Source organism: Lipophrys pholis, assembly GCF_963383615.2.
Source record: "Lipophrys pholis genome assembly, chromosome: 6".
NCBI classification, from domain to species: Eukaryota; Metazoa; Chordata; class Actinopteri; order Blenniiformes; family Blenniidae; genus Lipophrys; species Lipophrys pholis.
In genome coordinates, this window is record NC_137629.1 from 17452013 (window position 1) to 17473506 (window position 21494).

The window sequence follows — 21494 nt, forward strand, 5'->3', positions numbered from 1 at the left end:
ACACACACACACACACACACACACACACACACACACACACACACACACACACACACACACACACACACACACACACACACACACAAACACTCACACACAAGTATATCCGAATACACACATGCAGCACAACAACAATTAAACAGGATTATTTCCTTCGAAGACTCCAGTTTGTGCGCTTGTCTCTTGTTAATGTTTGACTGGTGCAATGCTGCCCTCTTCTGGCCAAACGTCGCTCCTGCAGCTCTATTGAGATCATTGATGAGGCTCCGGTTACAATTTAACAGATTCCTGGCACTTTACATTCAGATAGAATATGGAGAAAACCCCACCAGGACAAGCAAACTAAAGAGTTCCTTTGTGGACTCATTATTCTCCTCTGCAGGTTGAGCTTAGAGGATAACAAGAGGAGAGAATTATAGTAGAGACAGAAAACAACAAAGTGATGATCCAGAGAGCTGATCCACTGGCTTCATGCCCAGATCTCACATTTTCAGTTCCACAGTTGGATATCTTAAAGGATCGAGCACAGACCACACAAGTGAAAGCAGAATAAATTTAGCGTATAATACAAGTATGTGATTTGTGTTCAATCTCATGGAACAAAATTGAAAGTTAACCACATTTGTGTCCCAGAACGTACATAAATGTAATCATTGTGTTGGAAAAACTACAATAAGACTTAGTAGTAATACTGAGGGTGTAACTTCTCATGTACATAATGTGCATTTTCTTGCAGCTCAGTCTAAACTACGGGTGTCAAACTTAAGGTCCAAGGGCCAAAACCGGCCCACAAGAGGCTCCAGACCGGGTTTCATTCAAATTGGACTTTATGATGAGATTGTCATTTTCTATAGTAATTGTTTGGTTTACTGAAAATATAGACATTTTCATCAGGTATACTCTGCCCTACAACAAAGAAAAACTTTAACTTTAGAGGTTATTATGGCACGATTTCCCCGGTCCAGCCCTGCCTGATCCACTGACGCATTCTATTACCATCCTGAAGCTGCACAAGGTGGCTTATTTAACAGAATAGACTTCCTGTTTCCATTTCATAAGAGAAGTCCTTCCTAAAAAATAAGTTTTAAATGGAATCTGTACTGTTTTAAAGGTCCAGACAGATTCTTAACTTTTGTTTTTTTTTTTATATTTTGAACATAATTTATTTCATGACTTTTAATTGATCAGTTGTTCATCATTTAACTGGATTTCCAATGCAACCATTGAATGTGTGTGTGTGTGTGTGTGTGTGTGTGTGTGTGTGTGTGTGTGTGTGTGTGTGTGTGTGTGTGTGTGTGTGTGTGTGTGTGTGTGTGTGTGTGTGTGTGTGTGTGTGTGTGTGTGTGTGTGTGTGTGTGTGTCCTCAGTGAGTCAGATGGAGATCAGGAAGCCGTCTGCAGAGAAGGAGGCAAAGAGATCCCTCTCTCCTCCGACCCCGGTGCCCCCACAGCCTGTAAAGCCCCAGCTGCCCCCCTGCCCTGTTGCCCTTAAACCCAATCTGCCCCCTGCTACAGCCCCGAGGACCCTGCCCCCCCCTGCTCCGGTCCCAGTCCCGCTCAAACCTCCTTCCTGCACGAGCCCGCCGCCTCTCTTCAAGCCTGCCTCTCCGGTCACGTCCCCTCCGTTCTCCTCGAGGACCCCCCCAGAGAAGCCCGCCGTGCCTTCGGGGCAACCCGCCCCCGCCCAGCGGGGCCTGCCCCCTGCCGCTCTGCCCCAGGACGAGCCCCCCTGGATGGCGCTGGCTAAGAAGAAGGCCAAAGCCTGGAGCGAGATGCCCCAGATCGTGCAGTGACCGGACCAGCGGGCGCACGGCTTCAGAACTCTTTTCTCTATGTTTTTCATGTTGCACAGCCACGTTTGATTAGACACAGGGTCGGACCACAGAAGTGGAAACATGCCTGAGCGAGAGGAAACACTTAACTATTTTATCCAACCAGATAACATTTCAGCAGGTGAAGAAAACAGAGGTTGTTCGGAGAAGGAATGACCCTGATGCTTATTTTCCTCTACATGTGTTTTAAAGAAAAAATGCACTCGCATTCCTCCGAATGTGAACTAGGACGACTGCCAAGGTCAAAATGTGCTGAACTGGCTTGTTTTTCCTCCAGATTGTTCCTGAGGGGCTTTAAAGACGCTGATCTTCTTCTGACGCTGTCTGAGCACCCAGTGTGTTTCAGTCTGTGCAAATTGTATTTTTTAATTTCTTCCTATGAATCATATGAACTCTCTCTTTTATTACGTGGAACTTAATAACTCCAGATTAACTGCAAGCACCTCCAGAACCCTCCAATCTGCACGCTGGTGAGGAATCAGTAAGATGAATCGTCACACTGGTTTTTCTTTACTTTATTTTTTTCTAATGCTTTTTTTGGGGCGTTTGGACTGTGAAATAGACTGAATCAGTTTGGAAGAAAAGCATTGCAGAGGAAGACACGCGCTCCCTTTTTATCTTTTGAATCTGTCTGACTCACAGTAACTACACAAGTAAAGCTTTTTGGTTTGTTTTGTATTGCCTTTTGAGACTCTCTTTGTACATACAGTGTACAGTAAAGAACAAATGAAACAATTTGTCTGTGTGAGACACTTCAATCTATGTTCACTCTGTTTGCAGAGAGATTACACACATTCACAACGGGTTCCCATTTAGAGTCACATTAAAAGCATGTCCTTGTTGGACATTGGATGAAGCCAGAATCAAATCGTTCCGCTTCCTGTGAGGCGACAGTGCTCACCACTACAACACCGTTGCCTTGTTTTTATATTTAACATCGCTGTATATTTTGATTGTAGCTTTGAGCAATGGTCCTGCATAGATGAGTCAGCATTTAGTCTAGTTATGTCACAAACGTTAAAGCGTAAAAGTGTATAATATATTGTGAACATTTTTTTTCACTTATAACAGATGAACAAAAGCAGGAATTTTGAGGTCTAGTTAAAGGTCCCATATTATACAAAATTCACATTATAATGATTTTCCAACAGTAATACATCTGTGTACAGCCCGTGTATGAAGCTCCAGAACTGAAGAGTCTGTCATCCCGCTCACTTGCTTGCTCTGCTTTTTAGTGAACATGTGCTCATATTGGTGGATTTGAGATTTTCCCTTCATGACATCATGTGGGGAAATAACCACTCCCTCTGGCTGTGGAGCTCTGCCTTACCGATAAACAGAATAAATTCAGTGTACTATGAAAACCAGACATAGTTAGACTTACAGTTAGCAGGAGCTAGTGTTAGTTACTTGGTAGTAACGAACATATCATGCGACCAAACCAAGTAACTTATTAAGACACACAATATTTTTTAACTTACCATCTTCAGGATCCTCTTCTTCTGGGTCATATTCTGGTTCAAACTGGTAAAGCTGAACGACAGTGTTTAAACGAGTTTTAGTGATAAACATCCACCTTAGTGCATTGTACAGGTGTTTTGAATAAACAGGTTTCCCTGGTAAATGGTGACAAACTTTCTTTATCGTCCATCGTTGCTGCTAGCAACAGTATATTGTCAAAATAAGGCTCACAGAAGGTACAACACTTGGAAGCATCATTGTAAATGCTGTTAAACGGCGTTCGTCGAGACAGCTACGGATTTCTTTTACATCTGTTAATAGAAGCAACAAGAGATCCTAAAGGGTCACTAGTTAACAGGGAAACCATTTTATCTGAAACACCTGAACTCTCTCCTCCCTGAGTCAGGCCACTAGAGGGACATTTAGACTGGCTGAAATTCAGGACCAAGGCTGAATTTTCTGGAAATACACTTTGAATACAATGTTGTTGGCCCTCTGACACCGATGTGAAATTGTTGATAAACAAAGATGGGACTTTGAAGTTTTACGTGTAACAGGAAGTTATTCATGTAGAGCATGAAGGCACAAGGAACAACTGAAAACACATCACAAGTGGACTCGTTCATAAAAAAAAATGGCAGCTTAAGTCTGTGAGTTCAAATGAGTTCATATTTCTAAGAAGACATTATCCGGGAACATCCCGAAACCCCGGCGGTTATGAAACCTGTTATCAAGTCCCAAACCATTCGCTTTCATGGTCAGAGAGATTTTGGCCAATTAACTGGAAAAGGGAGTATAGTTTCACAAGAGAAAATAGTTTCACTCTATTTTCCCTTCATTCTTCTTTTTCTTCTTTTTTGTTTAAACACACAAAATAAATGGGTAATTAAAAGTTTGGAAATACTGCGAGGACATGAGTGAGCTGGCAACGTTACCGGGAAGAAACAGTGAAGCATGAGGGTTGGGCGGCTGTGGCTCGGTTGGGAGAGTAGTCAACTCTCAATCGGATAGGTTGCAGGTCTGATTCCCTGTGTCCACGTGTCGAAGCTTTCTTGAGCAAGACACTGAACCCCAAGATTCTCCCAATGAGTGGATTGAATGTTTTGCCTGGCATCCGCCTCCATTGGTGTGTGAATGTGTGTGTGAATGTGATTAACAGATGTATTAATAAAAACACCCGTGTAATGGTGTAAAGAGGTTTTTCTTCGTGTGTGTGAGACCAAAGTTTCATCTCACACGTCATGGCCCCGTGTTTTGCTTGTGTGTGTGAGATTGATGCCTGACGTGCACACGCTTACAGGAAGCTGCAATGAGAGCGCGAGGGCCAACCCCAAACTCCCCAGATGTCTTCTCTGGTGAGTTAGGTAACATTGCTGCTGCTGCTGGCCTACTTCTAACACACACACACACACACACACACACACACACACACACACACACACACACACACACACACACACACACACACACACGGCTCCAAAGTGGACCTGTGTCCATGCCAGGTATCCATAGCGATGACTGCTGGGTGTTGACCTTCTCATTTACAGGTTATATAACGAAACAAGTTGGCAGGAATCAGACGTAGTGAGGTGAGGTGAAGAGAGGAGAGGAGAGGGAGTGTCGGTGTGGACTTAATACTTAATATGCCATCATTATCTCACAGAAAGTTCTCTCTAACTTAAAAACTCAGTTATTCTTCACACAAACATAATTTAAAGGCAGACTAGAAATGTGTCTTTTTACACGCACTAAGGCCTAGTGTACCAGACAAATGAAAATGTATTGTGTTTGCATTTTCTTTTCAGTTGTGGTTATGCCGCAACGTTTTGAAAATGACGTCGGTTTAAAGGGAATCGGCAGAGATGCTGAAAATTCTGTAGTTCTCATGTTGGGCCACTCGTGGGTGTTGTTGGTTTATGTGATAAAACCACACACATACCTGCAGAAAACAATATACTATAAACTCCTTCTAACATGTTAGTGAGACTGAAAAGAGTCAACCAAAATCTAAACGATAGTCTGAACATGCAAAGTAAGGTAGTAAGATTGACATGTGCTCAAACTTAATAGTTTAAAAGTGTTCAGTCAGACCAGCCAGTGCTCAGTATGAACTGGAGTGACCCTGCACCAGGCCGAGTTTGACTTCTCGAACAGTCATTGTTTGCAGTGACATTATAGCCGACCACCCGATCGCCGCCACAACAATGGCCGCCCTGACTGGTTTACACAGGGAGGGAAAGCTGACCAGTGGAGCCATCAGTGAGCAAAATGTGAGCTGACTAATCTTGACTCACTTGGACCAGATGAAGGCGGATGAAGATGAAAAGAAGTGAGCAGAAGTTTGCAGATTTGAGTCCCACTGACAGTTTAAGGCAGGGGTGTCCAGCTCGTGTCCTAGAGGCCCGGCGTCCTGCATGTTTTAGCTCTCTCCCTGCTTCAGCTTACCTGAATCTAATGATGATGTCATCACCAAGGTTGTGAAAAAGCCCAATAAGGAGCCCTTCATCGCAATCAGGGGTGATGCAACTGGGAGAGAGCTGAACCCTGCAGGACGCCGGCCCTCCAGGACAGAGTTTGGACACCCGTGGTTTAAAGCTCCCTGACCATGGGCACTGGACCAGGTTTGCCAACGGCTCCTAGCATGTCGTTAAGGTTAACTATGGCTCCACAACATTAAACAGAGAGAGCATGTAGAAAAACATGAACATGGAAGCCAGAACCATGACACCGGTGAGCCCTGACTGAAGCGACCGACTGTGGTATTAACTGGACATTACACAACCTGGAGTTCAATCTCTGAGCTTGTCTTCATAACCAGTGAAAAAGCTTTAAAGCTCCTGGTCTTCGCCTTCCTGCAGAGATGCTGCTGTCTTAGCCATTTAGAGTATTTGACACTTTTCTAGCTGATCTACATGTTTGACCTTTTTTCTGGCTTTTAGCAGTAGTAATAGTAATAGTAATAGTAATAGTCGTAGTACCCGAGCTTTCAACATAACTTTGCTGTTGTTTTTTCTCATCATATCAAAGATACAGATGAACCCGTGTGTCCACATTGACTGAAAACTCTTTTTTTCTGAAAGTTTCCCCTCTTTGGATTTAATCACAGTGACCTTGCCAAGAGGTGCATGTGGAAACTATTGAAGCATTAAAACGTCACACTTGTTACCTTGGCGTCTGAGATAAGAGTCTCATTGAAAGATAGTCTGGAGTGCGAAACAAAAAAATACAAATGGTTGTTAACATGTATATTTTTGTGAAAGCTTAAGGGAAGGGTGAAGAGGGGCTAAAGAGCCTCAAGTAGTTAAACTGCATGAACTGAAATAACACAAGCCACCAGGACGAGTGTTGTGTAAGAGGGTGGAGCGGCTCTGTTTTGCCCCGATAACTAACAAAAACTAATGCTAATTGGGAAAATGCAACAGTTCGAGGTATGACCTCTGTTGCAGAGAGGCTGCGTTTAACAATCTAGTACTACACACAGCTGAAGGTACACTCTCAGTGCAGTCAGTCATTTTATATGTAGCATGTGTGAGTAGATCAACAAGAATGGTGGGTGGTGCTGCTCACTCTTTTGAGTTTCACAGCAGTTTACATTCACTGACATTTACTAAACGTACAGCAGATACTGACTGGATCCATACAATGAGGAAAAATAGTTTAGGAGCTTGCATGTTAACAGCGTGCCGTTTATTTAAAAAAAACTCCTGACCTGACATGCAAACTCCAGCATTTTCAGATTTACCGGTGTTTCTTTTTGTGGAATAGAAACGTAAAAACTAAGCAGCTTCCAGTCGATTGTTGTAAACAGAGACTGAGCTGAAATCCAAGCCAGTTTTTTTTTATCTCCTCCCCCTTTAGTCACTGTTGGAAAACGTGAACAACTTTAACAAACCTTAATAATCAAGTTCCTGGAGGGGGTGAAATAGTTTTCTAAGAAGTTTTTGGCGGTCATCAATTATTCATTTTGAAACAACTTGCAGGATTGAAAGTTGCTGTTGTTCTGGGCAGCAGGCTTCAGGAGAGATACAGTCTGCTAAATGTCCACAGGTCTATATTTAGAGATTCTGTGGCTGGTTATGTGATTGCACTGAACTACATTTGCTAATTTACAGTGTAATTACATTGTGATTCAACACGGGATTAGAAAGACTGACGTGTTCGAGCTCTGCATTTGTTTCTTTACCCGTTTCAGTCTGTCTGCTCGCTCTCAGACCTACTGACCTACATTCTCGCTGCTTACATAAGCCCCCCCCCCCCACCTTCCCTCTCTCTCTCTCTGTCTCAGCTCAACAACCTCTGTGTTTATTCTGCACGGCTCCAACAAGTGAAGGCATGTCATTATTTTCTAAAAAAAAGAAAAGCTGTAACCTAGTCCAGACTCACACATTCCCTCCCTCTGCGTCATTAACTTCTTTTCTCTGTTTCACAGTCTTTTCTTGGCTTCTTGTTGGGCTTGTTAATTCTGTCTTGTTTATCACAAATCTCCAACTCTCAGTCCCACAGTGAGAGACTGTGCCATTTAGTCCAGATGTATTGTGTTAAACATTAATACTTTCAGTTAACTTTGTGTAAAAAAAAAAAAAAAAGTCACTTTTGGTGATTCCTCACCACCATGCACTCTTATGGTCAAGAGTATGTTTCACTCGATCATACCTGCAAATACATTTGGATGTTCTTATTCACTGCTTCTCTAGAAACACAAACACACACTGAACATCCAGAGTGTTACAAAGATTGGTTATACAAACAAAATCATCTTCTATGGTGTCAACTAACAATTGAAAAAAAGAAAATCCTGCTGGGATTCAGCTGAGGTATGTCTGTATGCTGATGATACTGTTATTTCTATTGCGATGCCGTCTTTAAAAGCAGCGATGGATTTGTTGCTGAATGTTCATAACGTTTTCTATAAATACATCAAAACAAAACTTTTGCACACTTCCATTCATCACTCTCAAACTCGAAACTTCTTAGAAATACTGTCTCTTCTCAGGACTGATGACAAATTGATGTTTGTTTCCTAAATGTTACACATTGAAGGTGGAGATCCTTAAGGTGCATGACAAACTTGCTGAGAACCCTGAACTTTAAATAGCAGAGTGTCACTTTTAATGGTTTTAATGCTGCTTATGTGCAATCTCCTGCCCCTATTTATTGTATTCTATTGGTTTTAATTAGATTTCTTTACCTCACACATTGTACTGTATATCTTGCCTCTTACTGCATGTGTTGTAATTTTTAATATAGTTTTGCTTTATATGTACATACATCTTTATTATTCATTGTTTTTAAATCTACTTTATCAATGCACATTCAGTGGTAGCTATTAAATTTTTATTTTTTTTCATGCCCCCATGTATGAGGACAATAAAGCCATTTGTTTCAATTCAATTCAATTCAATTTGAGTTTTTACTCAGATAACTGTTCCCTGCATGAAAATCCCAAACTGGAGTTTAGAAATCGAGTGAAAAACAACTTTTATTAGAAACTGAGCACTCGTGGTCGAGTCTTGTGAAAGCAGTGTGTTGAGATAAAGATGGTGAATCGTCTAGTGAATTATTGAGTCTGAACTCCGTCATGTAACCAGTAATGTGAACCGCTGTTTTCCAGGAAACACAGCCGACCCTGAAGAAGGCAGACAAAGGAGCCGGCAGCTTCACGTCCACTCCATTTATTCAGTATACTAAAGTTTTACTAATTAAAAAAAACAGATGTTAACAAAAAAAACAACATGAGATTTCACAACACACATACATTCTTCTTGTGCAAATCCCCCCGGACGCATGGTGAGAAGTTTGAGTTCAAGGAGGATCATACAGTGGCTGAATGAAAGTCTTTTATAGAATTTCCTTCCGGATTAGCAAGAATATCAGAGGTTTGGAAAACATAACAGATCAGGAACATGATTTTCAAAAGTGATAGAACTTCTAATTTAGTGGGATAAGAGAAACTAAAGGTTTAATCAGAGTATTTCTTTTTCCTTCTCCAGAAATCTAATGGAGAGCGACTCAAATTTGTGATTTTCTTGGCAGTGGTAGGACGACAATGACAGACATTGCTTATACCCTTGAAATGACACGTACGTACACAGATGAAACAACAATAGTAGGAAAAAACACAATCAGGAAGCTTTTCCTTGGAAGTGTGCAGACTCCCTTTAATATGGTTGAATTCTGAAAGGTTGAGACGTCAGTGCGCTTTAAGTGCTCGTCTTATTGTTATTGCATAGCTGGATGACCAGAGATCCATAACATCCAGTTTCTTCTGTTTTATCGCCTTTGAACAAACAGGAAGTGGTGAAGCGGGATGCTCAGTTTAGGGCAGGATTAAGGAAATGTTCAGAGTTTGTCAGCGGGATCACAGTTAGATTGAAGTGCTACAAATGATATTTTCTTACACTGGTCTCAACCTTTGAGAATTCAACATACGACACTGAAAGAAATGCCACTGCATTCACATCTGGACTGGATCATAGCTTATAGCGCCTTTAATGTGAAATAACCTCTGATAATCCGTGGAGATAAAAGAATCTCAAAAATGGCAACAACAAAAACGTTTCTACACATTTAAATAGCACAAAATGAGCAAACGGAGGAGTCGCTGTAATCACTGTTAGTAACATGTTTGTCAGTGTGTGAGAGAAAAACTAAGCCCTGCGTAGTCGGAGGTCTAAGGTGTTCGCTCAGAGATCAGCTTTGTATAGAACAACACCCGATATTAAATATATGTATAGGTTGTTTCATGAAATCGTTTCCCGACAGCATGGATGAGACATACTTTGTTATTTGGGGGTTATTTATCTGCTTTTCTTGCCAGGATAGGTGAGAGAAGTAAAAGCAAATTTAAATGATTACTGGGCAAGACATTAGAAATTCTAAAGCAATGTACATAAAAATATTGTGCGTAAAAGGAACGTGTACCACTCTAAATTAAAATGAGCATTTTATGAGAATTTGGCATCGCTACCACAGTTTTCAAATTCTTAAGTTACAAGGCTTACAAAGCTATTGTTTATAGCCATCAAACATTCAAATGAAAAGAAAATTTGTTTTAGTGTTCAGGTTGTTTTCCTCAGTTTTCCAAGTTAAAAATCAATTTAAAAGAGAAAACAAGACCAACGTACCTCCTGGCAAGAACAAGATAACAAGATATATCCCCCAAACTTTTTAAAATAGCTCAACAAAGTAGCTGCTCTTTTTTATTTATTTTTTACTGTAGACTTTAACTAATATAAACAACATAAATCCTAGTTATTTCTAGAGTAAGTAAACTGGTGTTACCCTTGAAGACTCACATTAAAGCGGACGGCGGAAATTTAAGCGATGTCGCTAATGTGAGCGATGCTGCCAAGTGACGCGATCCGGATCAGGACAAAAGTTATAAAAAAAAACAACGTCAGGCAACAGTCCGGAGGTTTTCACTGCGATCTAGGTGAAAATGGAAGAAGTGGAACTTAAGGCACAGCTGTAAACAAACTGCTGACGGAACACGATAAGATTACTGGCTCATTACGGATCTACGATTTTTTATTTCAGACTGATTCCCCCCCCTTTGGTTGACAAATCTGGAAAGACTCTTTCTCATGAATATCCGGGAAAAAGTAACATACTGTACATGTGATATGTCATTACAGTGGATGCGCGGTTATGTTGGACACACGGCTATTCCCTTTGCTATTCATGAGTCGCTGGACAGCGTAATGCGAGCCAAACGTTCAGGACTCAGCCAGAGTAACGTCACATTAGGTAGTATTGCTGATTGGCTCCACGTCGTATTGCAGCGCTCTGACTGAGGCGAAGGAAGTTAAATCGTGACTCCGCAAACTTTTTTCGTTCCTGCGTTCATCAGCTTTGGCCCTTCACACAACAAAATCGGGACGCTCCCCGTGCGAACACGCGTGGAATAAAGAGTGAAGAACGTCAGAACATACAAAGAACCTGATTGACGTAGAAGCATGTAAAATCAAACATCTTCAGAAAACAAAACCTTTTTCCAATGCAAAGCTCAACAATCTTGTTTTGTTTTTTTTTTGTTTTAAATGAGCTTTCTCCATATAAAAACAGTCATGTCAGACATCAAGGCCTCGTGTTATTATTTTCTCCAACAACCATCCTCAACATGGGGTTCTCGTGTTTTGAAATCATTGAATGAGAAGGGAAACGAGCGTCCACACTGTTCGTGGAGAGAAGGCACTGGCCTTGTCTATGAAAGATAACACCGCAAAAAAAAAAAAAAGTGAGGAAATGTGAAATTTGTAGATTTTTTTAACAAATCTTACAAGCAAAAAAAAAACTTAACACTTATTTCTCTTCTCTCCCAACATGTTTTGAGTCAACACTGCACCGATTACACCCAATAAAATCCTCGATTTGGGGCAGCGGTAGTCTGAGGCTCCGTATTCACGGCAACGCTTCAAGTGAAAACGTTTTCGTTTCAGAAAAGATTTTTGCTTACACGGCAACATTTTGAAAACGAATGGAAACAACAGAAATGCTGAAAATGTCGGTTTCATGTTGGGCCACCGGTGGGTGCCGTTTATTTTTTTTTGCAGTGAAACCAACACAGGCGTGCAGAGAATATTACACTATAATCATGTGTCATGACTCCCAGAAGACGGACTGGGAGTCATGACAGAGCATTTTCGAAAAAAGTTCCATCTTGGAAGCGGTTTTCAAAAAGTTGCGTTTTCAGCGGACGCCCAAAAGGCAGCGAAAGTTCCGCGTTTCCACGCGCAAACGTTGTGCAAACGGAGCCTGAGAATAGACGCCATTGGATGGAAATCTGCAGTATTGTTCTTCATGTGCGTGTTTGTCTGTGTGTGAACTCTCACTGTGAGTAAAAACACAAGAAGCCTTTGGAAGCAGCTCAGTATCTCTCTCTCTCTCTCTGAAATGTAAACAATATCACTGCATGCATAAATAATGACAAAATAAATAAAAAGGAGGAGAAAAAAAAAAGGTTCAAAAACATTTTTTAAAAAATGTAGAAATCAGATGGAAAAAAACAAAACAACAACACATGAACAGGAGCTTCAAATGAGGAGGTTCGGTCCATTGTCTTTCAGGGGAAATACGAGGAGGAAAGAAGGAAGACAGAATATCCAATAGAAATAATTATTGCAGGATACAGTTGGGAGCAGCAGTTTTCAAAGTGTGGGAGGATAATTTGATAGTTTTATCTCTTTTTATGGTGATTTTAATTGGCAAATGGAGCTGGGAAAAGGTGTTCCCCTCACCCTGTCTGGGGTTTTTTTGAAAGCTCCCTACATTTTGAAAAGCACCGATCCAGAGAAAAAACACTTTTATCTGGAAAACAGTTTCATTCAGCGCTTATGGAGTCCTTTTTTTTTTTAAATTACTAATATGATTCACTCGTCTGGACTGAGTGCAGGTTTGCTACGTGCATCTAAAGACGTCTCGTCTTTGAAGGTAGTGCGTCTTTTTTTGAACGTAGTTTTAAAACTCGGGTCAGGCTGCCACGTGCAGGAAGAAGAGCAGAGAACAGTGGAAGCTGGACAGATGAAGACTTGACTTGTTTGAAACGTTTACTAAGCGGGTCGATGCGGTGAAATCAACGGTCTGCTCATGAGTTCCAGTTCCTGTTTGAGGTGTGTGGATGAAAAACATCCGTGCTACAAGAATGTCTTTGTGCGCCGCAGAGCAGCAGGTCTACTGCTGCGATCGGGGGGAGGGAGGGGGACACGCACGCCTCGTCACCGATGTCTACTGTGCGCCATGAAGAGCAGCACTTTGCGGATGCCGCCGAGACGGTCCTTCAGGGAGGTGAGGGCCAGGAAGGGGAGCTGGGCTCGGCCCTCCAGTGGAAGAACGGCGAGGAGCCACCAGCACCATGACGGGCCGTTGGGACTGGCCTGGCAGAGGAAGAGAAGACAAAAGGTGAAGTGATGTGAATTCCACTTTATATACGTTGTGATGGATGCACATGTGATGAAGCTACATTATTTAAAACTCTGATGTCGACTCAGAATAAATAATAATAAATGAAGTCTGCTCCATATATGGAGAATCTATCTTTAAGGCGATATAACTCTGGACAACATACAAATAGACCGACTGAAGTCCATTAAATTATGTTTCCATGCACTGTGTGTTCAAGTTAAATTACACAGATTTACATTTACTCATTTATTCTTTACACGTGAATCACAGAAAAAAAGAAAAGGCAGAAACACAAAAATCATTTGGTTTCTCCACGTGTTTCTAAAAGGAGTAGGATGAAGTTTAGACTTAGGTACTACCGAATACCTATTAATGTTTTATATCAGATGTTGTTGACGGTCAATCTATTAAAGCGTCATGAGACAACTTAGTTTGACCCAACTGATGATGATGATGATGCAACAGTAATACTTCAGCAACAGTAATGAAAGGAAACTTCTATTAATTCACCCACAATAGCTCAAGTGTGTGTGTGTGTGTGTGTGTGTGTGTGTACATACCTGAAGTTCAAATTCTTTCTCAGGCATTGGTCCAAAGTGTCCTTCGATGCGTTCCTTCTGCTCAGCCTTCAGAGAATTGACCCAAACCAGAGCCTGGTCGTAGACGGTGTCATGTAGAGACTGCAGCTCACGCTCTGCTGCTCCTTCCACCTGCACGCACACACACACACATACACAGAGAGTCAAGCTTCAGCTCTCACATCATTCTTCTTCCACTCTGTGACTTTTGACTTCGTACCTTCACGTCCTCCAGGTACTCGATGTCGGCCGTGTTGTATCCGTCCCTCTCGCTGTGATGGACCACTTTGAACCTCCGCCTGCCGATGGTGTCCACCACCGAGCGGCCGTCCGAGAAGAACTTGACGTCGCGGATCTCCAACAGACACCCGTAGTCGGCAAACCTAGAGTGGGAAAAAAACAAAAAAAAACAGGTTCAGTTTCCTGGATTCGAAGAGCCAGAGTGGGATGAGAAACACAAACACCCGATTGGACGCTCACCCTTTGAGGTCGTCTCCCAGACACATGCCGAAGCACTTGGTCCCCGTCTCCATGCAGCGGCGGATCATCAGCCTGTAGCACGGCTCGAAGATATGGAGAGGGCACGGCACAGTGGGGAAGGCCATGGTGCACACGAATATAGGCACATTCTTGTTAAGACTGCAGAGAAAGAAGAAAGAAAGAAAATCCTCGTGTCAAAATAAGGACACAAATACCTCCTGGGCCTGCGGCTCAGCCCTGCTCCGGTTTAAGAGCGGCAATTTATCTGAGACCCGAAGGCGAGCTTGTGTCTGCCTGCAAAGTGACACTCGACACTAAACGTGACGCACGCCGAGTGAGGTCAGTGTGTCACACGAGTGTGCACTCAGCCGCGGGTCAGTGGGTCAAAACCAAGAAGGCAAACTTACTTTGAGAGCTCCGCCATCTCGTCCTGGTGGATCTTCTGTCTTTCCATGAGCTCCGAGGGAAGATACCTGGATATCAGCTTCTCCATTAACACCGTCTTACAGTACTGCCTCTGCACCAGATACTAAACACACACACACACACACAGACACAGGTTATCTTCACCGTCACCAGTCATGAACTTGGCTTCCAGCCTCGGTTGTAACAGTTGAATGTACCTCGGACAGCTCCTCTTTACAGAGTGGACACTTGGGGTTGTGGTCCAGACATCTCTCCAGACACTGAAGACAGAAGGTGTGACCGCACGGCGTGGTCACCGGCTCATAAAACAGCCTGGAGAGGAGACAAACATCAAACGCAGGGTGAAAACTGAGCCGACTGCTTCGTTTTATTTGTACTGCCTCCTTATTAATCCATTTAGTGGAGTCGTTCTCCTTTCTCCGTCATGTCCTGCTGCTCCACTAAAGCGGCTTTCATGACTTTGAGATTGAATAAACATTTTTCTAGAATGGAGTTTTACATGCAGCAGATTGAATGAACTTAGATTAAGAAGAAAGATAATTCAAAAGGGATTTGAATGGTTCTCTGTGCACACAGCACCTACTAGTGGCCTGACTACGATTGAAACGCTTCCGTCTGAATGTGAAACTTTTCTGAAAAGAAAACAGAAAAACTATGTTTCCAGTCGATCGCTGTCGCGTCAATAGCCTGAAATGTTTTTTTTTTAATTTGCTCAGCTGGTGACATGCTTCTCTTCAAACTAAATGCTTGTAATTTGACACGGCCTCGTTCCAGTTGCGGTTGTTCACAAAGCCGATAACAGGAATTCCGTGACAATCTGATGAAAGCCGAACTTTCACAGCCTGAACTCTACTTTCCAAGTATTAACTCAGACCTGTAGTTAAACTCCTCGCTCCTCGAATGCGAGGAAAAGTGTTTTTCATGGCGTGGTCTTGAGCTGTCGGGGTGTAAACACTCACCTCATACACAGAGAACACTCCAGGTCTGTAGGGTCCAGATGGTCTCTCTCCAGTGAACACCTCGTCGACTCTGAACACGGAGGATATCAGACGGTCAGTAACACACTGGTGCTTCCTGAGCAGACAGAATCTGCGGTGGAAACTCACCACACTTGGATCTCTTGTGGATGTGATTCCTCTCCTGTTGGTCCTGCTGCTCCTCTGTGTTCCTCCGTTTCCGTTTGAGGAGGATGCCGTGCTCCAGCCGGTCCGCCTCTGCCCTCACCCGCCCTTTGACCTCTGACCTCTCGGGTGCAGAGAACGCGAAGGCCAGACTGAACTCTATGGTGCCTTGAGCGAGGCTCTGAGGGAGCAAACATAGAGGAGTGAGGCAGACCTCCAGGCGGTGATGAAACATTCTCTCGATGAGGAGACGGTCTTACCTGGAGAGGAGCGCAGATGCCGTTTTTGACGTGTGCTCTGGAAGACAGAATACTGGAGCAGTCGGAGAAGTGTCCAGGGACCTGGTCCGTGACTGGAGCCAGGAGGTCACTGAGGAGCTGTAGGAAACAACACCCAGTTGTTTAATCACAGGAATCCTGACGTCAGGAGTGTGAGGATTTCTTTTGAGGATCACTTTTACCTTGTGAGCCTCGGCTTTGGCCAGTCGACAGTCCGGCTCTATGGAGAGACAGTGCAGGTACTCCCTCAGAGCCTCCTCCGTCCGGCCCAGCGACACCAGGGCCTGAGCCTTACGAACGTGACCCTGCAGACAGACCGGACACGTCTCACTCAGCTTCTCTCAACCGGGAGATTCCCGCATGCATTCATCAGCTGTTGATTCGCTACGTACCTTTGACCAATGAGGCATCAGTCTGCAGGCCACCTCGGCGTCTCTCAGGGCCTTCTCGTAATGTTTCAGGCTGGAGTGGATCTGGGAGCGGTTACTGAACAAGATGTGGTCCATGGGTGCTGAGGAGGACAAGAGCAGGCAGGGAGTGAGCTACACAGAGCTAGTTCCTTACGAACATTTTACTTTTTGAAAGTTTAGTTGAGTGGAGATTCCACCGTTATTTGGCTTCACTGTAATAACTATGCAAATCAGTGACCATTAAAGGGGTCTAAAGTCTTTTTTTATTAGATAAACTCGGGTAGGAAATCACTTATTTTTTTTTAAATATAATTTCAGTGACTCTTAGAAAGATCCCAAGTATGAAGACAATAACCCTTTTCTATTTTATATATGAACATCTTTTTATCCGTGCAAGCTAAAAGGTTTCAATATATTCATTAGGCAACACGACATTAAAGTTAACGTGTGATGATATTATCAAAAATCACAAGATAAATATTGCAATGGTTGATATTCTCGATAAGATTGAAGTATATTGTGCTGCACTAGTTTTTAAGTTGTTAACAATGAACCTATTGTCTGTTGCTTTCTAGTTCAAATTAGTTATTTATTGTTCAATAAACAACAAGAATAACTGTTAAACTGAAAACACAGAAAAGACAATGGTATATTTATCCATTAATGATTAAGTCTAAAACATCTCCAAAAAAGAAGAAAGTCCATTTTGAAGCCGTTAAAATGGCAGCTGTGGTGAAACTGTCCCAAATCTACACATATTAACTACATAAAGAGGTCAAACTGAATCAATACACCAGATAACGTCTGAAAACAGCACATCTTAAACATAATGCTTAAAGAAACAACTCCCCTTTCAATCAGATTACTCTTCAAGTCTCTACTGGTTTTTTTTTTTCCATCTTAAAAAGCAGATTTTATTGCTAAAGTGAGGCAGCAAGTTGTAAAGCGGAGGAATTGTGTGCAGGGGATCGCCGTCTCCATTACAAAACACGTTATGAAAAAATGTGCAGCCTTACAAAACCATGCAGCACTATCAAGGTCACCCACATTCAAGGTTTCGTAACTATAGAAACTTATGCAAATGTAGCAGCCCCTGGACGGACACACAGGTGTTAATCAGTGACGGGGAGGAGAGGAGGAAGAGGAGCCCGGAGGGGTGACGAAGGGGGGGGGGGATCACATGTGTAAAAACGCTAATGCAGTGACTTTCTGTGTAAGTCGAACATTAAAGAACACCGATCAGAATTGTCTCCACACACAAAACGGTGCTAATTCTACCTCCTGAGAGGCTTGTGATTTCCCCGAGATGAGATTCAACACCACCCGGAGCCAAAACCCAATCTACATCCAGCTCCCTGCTCTTACTGCACTACTTTAACTGATTTTGTAGATTACAGTGAAGGTTAAGGCTTTTTTTTTTTTTAAACCGAGGATGCAGGATGACAGATACTAGGAGACTTTTTAAAGGCAAAAACATGATTCAATGAGATATAATGAGAAGTAGGGCAGCAAGACATTTACTGGATCTCTGCATCACAACTGAACAACCATCCCCAGCTCCTCCATGGCCTTACAATAAATGCTCTCCTGGTGGAGCACGGTGGAATAGTGGCAAGCACCCTTGGCTCACTGAAACAAATTCCGGGTTCGATTCCAAGCCTGGATGTTGTGATCCATCGTAAACTAATTCTTCCAGAGAAGATGGGAAGTAAAGCCAGGCTGTGCCTCCAGCATTAGAATACTTGTTAACTTGCTAGTTAGTTAACTAGTCAGTGGTGGCCTAGTGGTGGGAGAAATGGACTGCAGTTATAAGTTCACAGGTTTGATTCCCACAGCGGCTCCTTAAGCAAGGCCCTTGACATGTGAATGAAGTATAGTTAGTTGAGATCAAAGAAATCCTTTCTGCCAAGTGGAAGTTTTGAAAACTCTGATTTCCTTTAAGGGCTGGACTGAGAATAGCCTGTGATAACTCCATCAGCTGTCAAACGCTCAGTAGGTGAGAGGGAACTGTGGCACTCTATTTACAAAATGTCAGTCAACAGTCAGTAGAGCAAGTGAAAAAAATAATTACTTATACAACCGGCCTATAAAGTGACTTGCAAAACATCCGCCAGCGGTGCAGCCCGGACAATACAAGTGTCCAGATGATGTTTTGATCGTTTTATTCCCCTTGATAAACACACATTCTGCCTAGCGGTGACCTGCAATAGTTCCCTTGACCCACATTTGTGACGTTATACAATGCACGCGCGGAGGGGGGGGTGCGGGTGACGTGCTTACGCAATGTTTGGTCCGGTGGCCCAGCCTACATAACGCTGTTACCCAACACATGGTGCAGCTGCAGCCCGGCTGACACACTTTGACACCCAGCGCGGCTCCAAAGTGACTGAAAAGTCAGAAAATGACTCAAATAAAAAAGTTGCACACACGTTTTTAATGACTGAGTGTCTTACCTATCAGTATGGCTTGGTTGTACTTCTCCAGGGCAGCCTCCATCCTTTTCTCTGCGTACAGCCCGTTGCCCTCCCGCCGCAGCCAGCCGGCCCGGTGCGGACCGGGGAACCACTTGGCCAGCAGGCTGCTGAGCACCACGTTCACCCGGTAGCTCGGCACGTCCGGTAGCCTGCAGCTGGCCCGGCACTCCCTGCACGCCGCCGGCCGCTCGCGGCTCTCCCGCTCCAGGCACCGCTTGCAGAAGCAGTGTCCGCAGGGCAGCGTGACGGGCTCGAACAGGAAGCCCAGACAGATCCGGCAGGAGAACAGGTCCTCGTACCCGCAGCCCGCGGAGTCCCCCGGGGTGCCCCCGGCGGGGCTCCCAACCTCCGTCTTGCCCCCCGTCGAGCCACCCTGCCTCCGGAGGCTGCCCGCCAGGTACTCCACGAGGTTATCCAGGTGGGACGGTCCCAGTCTCTCGATCTCCGAGGCTCTCCGGTACTCGCCGAAAGCTTCGGGAAAATTCCCCCCGAACGCGAGCGCGTCCGCCCGCTTCACAGTGAGCTCCAGCCGGGTCTCCGGGTCTCCGGTACCCGCCAGCTGGCACTCGTAAATATCCGCCGCCAGGTCGAAGTTCTTCGCCTGGAAAGCCTCCGCTGCCAGGTGCAGCATGCTCTCGCTCTCTGTCCCCATGAGTCCTGCGCCTCTTATCCGCCGCCGACCTCCTCAGTGTTGCTCCCCGCGGCAAGTTGCTGCCTGCTCGGCTGCGCTCTCATGCTGGAGTCCGGCGCTGCTCCGCTCCGCTGGTGTTATTCTCAATGGAGCGCGGCGGAGGGCAGGGGGAGGAAAAAAAAAACGTTATGTAAAAAGTGGTCACGTGAGGGCGGAGAGCCGCTGTGATTGGCGGAGTGCGGGAAAGTGTTACAAAACAAAGTGCCATGTAACAGTGACGGTGTCGGGGCCAGGGTGCAGCAGTCTGTCTACCCCGCAGTACAAAACACGCTCTGAGCTCACACTTACACAAACTGGAACCATGACTCACTCTGAGATGTGTCTCTCAGGCCGGACTGTGACCTCCATTGCTGGAAAGTAGGCTGATCAACTGTGTAATATGCGTTATGAGCCAGGTCAGCAGCAGGGCCGGCCCTCTGGCACAGGGGGCACAGGACCCACAGTTACACACCACTTTATCCAGTGTTATTTGAAACTTTAGGATAAATATATCTAGGAACAACAAACTTTACCAAAGTGCCTATGATCAAAATACTAGTGGGGCTAGACATGGTTAACAGTTTAAAATCTTATTCAAAGATTTATAATACTTTATAACACAAATCATTTTTTTTTCAAGATAAATGTTATTTGTAACTTTACGAAAATAATATCCCAAAAATTTGCACCATGAACAAGACCTCCGCCACCAGCTTCCCCGAGCCCCCATACTGTGGCTCCTCTCCGAAGGGTCACTTCGGTAAAGAAAGTCAGAGAAAAGCAATAAACACTGACTACAATGTCTTTGGAACAATAAGACCCATGTAAAAGTGTTGAAAAGCTGTAAAATATGACTCCTTTAACTTCTGTCTTTAGCCTTTAATTGAAGCGACATTTGTTTCTAATGTTTATTCTCTGTGAGAATCTTCTGTTTAATGAATATACTGAATGTTATGAGTGGAGTCTTCATCACCTCCGTATCTTCGCCCCCTCACATCTCCCGGGTGTCAGAGGGTAAACAAATCCCGGTCGGGTCACCCACTGTGGCAGTTTCACCAAAAGTTTGTTCACTTGTCATTGTTGCACAAGAGTTTGCATGAAGTCAGAGTCACGCTGACTGGTGTCTTACCTAAAGCAGAGTGTGTTGCCTCACCAGCAGCAGTACAGGATTCATGGTGACTGTATTTCGACGGGACAAAGGTTTTTGTGTTTTATGTATGTCAATCAAGTCTCCAGAGCACCCTGTTGACTTCAACTGGATTGTTGGACCAGTGCCTTGAATTTGACTTTCAAATACTTTGAATTGCTAATGACTAAAGACATCATGATACAAATTAGTAAATTGGATATTTAAATTCTCTCTGGCTGTTTTTACTGATTAAGCTGTTTGTGACGACCATGAATGTGGTAATAATGCGACAACTTGGCAATAATGGAATTAAATAGTATGAGTGTTTATATGTTTTATTATTTTAATTTGACAAATATTCCATCCACTGCACCGATTGTTGATGTGCAACCTGCACAAAACCTGCAAAAAAGTTTTTCATTTCCAAAGAATTCTGCTCTATTTATGCATTATTACAACATTGGCTGCACTTATTACATTTCCTATGGATGTTTTTGTTTTGTTAGGTCGATCATGTAATAATATATTGGCAAAATGTTATTACGATAATGGATTACTTGTCCTATTATACTGAGTTATTACAATATTTTGTTTATGACATTTAAAGAGGCCAAAATTCTGATATCATTGGTTGTTACAGCCATTCTCATGCTGTTGTAGATTGACTTATTTTAGTTTTAGTGTTTTAATCCTTTTAGCTGTCTGTCACTTTGTTATTTGTTCATTTTACTCTATG

General features: G+C 43.5%; 2 protein-coding genes across 8 annotated transcripts in view; one reads left to right on the forward strand and one right to left on the reverse strand.

Annotated features, from left to right (window-relative positions):
- LOC308110763 (uncharacterized protein) overlaps positions 1-2588 on the forward strand; it is a 46765-nt gene extending 44177 nt beyond the window's left edge. For all 7 annotated transcript variants that reach the window (XM_080465310.1, XM_080465313.1, XM_080465314.1 and 4 more), the window contains one exon: positions 1368-2588. In XM_080465310.1, the coding sequence (XP_080321436.1) occupies positions 1368-1792 (425 nt within the window). In that variant the 3' untranslated portion in view covers positions 1793-2588. The remainder of the gene's footprint in view (positions 1-1367) is intronic.
- Positions 2589-12528: 9940 nt separating this feature from the next.
- Positions 12529-19743, reverse strand: LOC308110859 (LON peptidase N-terminal domain and RING finger protein 3-like). The gene is made up of 12 exons (XM_080465477.1): positions 18939-19743; positions 16468-16586; positions 16258-16380; positions 16058-16174; positions 15783-15978; positions 15636-15705; positions 14874-14988; positions 14658-14779; positions 14251-14409; positions 13991-14153; positions 13753-13902; positions 12529-13164 (listed from the first exon to the last, which is right to left on the reverse strand). The coding sequence occupies exons 1-12, from the start codon at positions 19609-19611 to the stop codon at positions 13006-13008; spliced, it is 2166 nt and encodes a 721-aa protein (XP_080321603.1). The 5' UTR covers positions 19612-19743; the 3' UTR covers positions 12529-13005.
- Positions 19744-21494: the final 1751 nt, after the last annotated feature.

Coding starts and splice junctions, on each gene's coding strand:
- LOC308110859 (XM_080465477.1), bottom strand. CDS start 19,611: ATGGGGACAGAGAGCGAGAGCATGCTGCACCTGGCAGCGGAGGCTTTC. Junction 16,587..18,938: donor CAACCAAGCCATACTGATAG/GTAAGACACTCA, acceptor TGTCCTCCTCAG/CACCCATGGACCACATCTTG. Junction 14,780..14,873: donor GTAAAGAGGAGCTGTCCGAG/GTACATTCAACT, acceptor GTGTGTGTTTAG/TATCTGGTGCAGAGGCAGTA.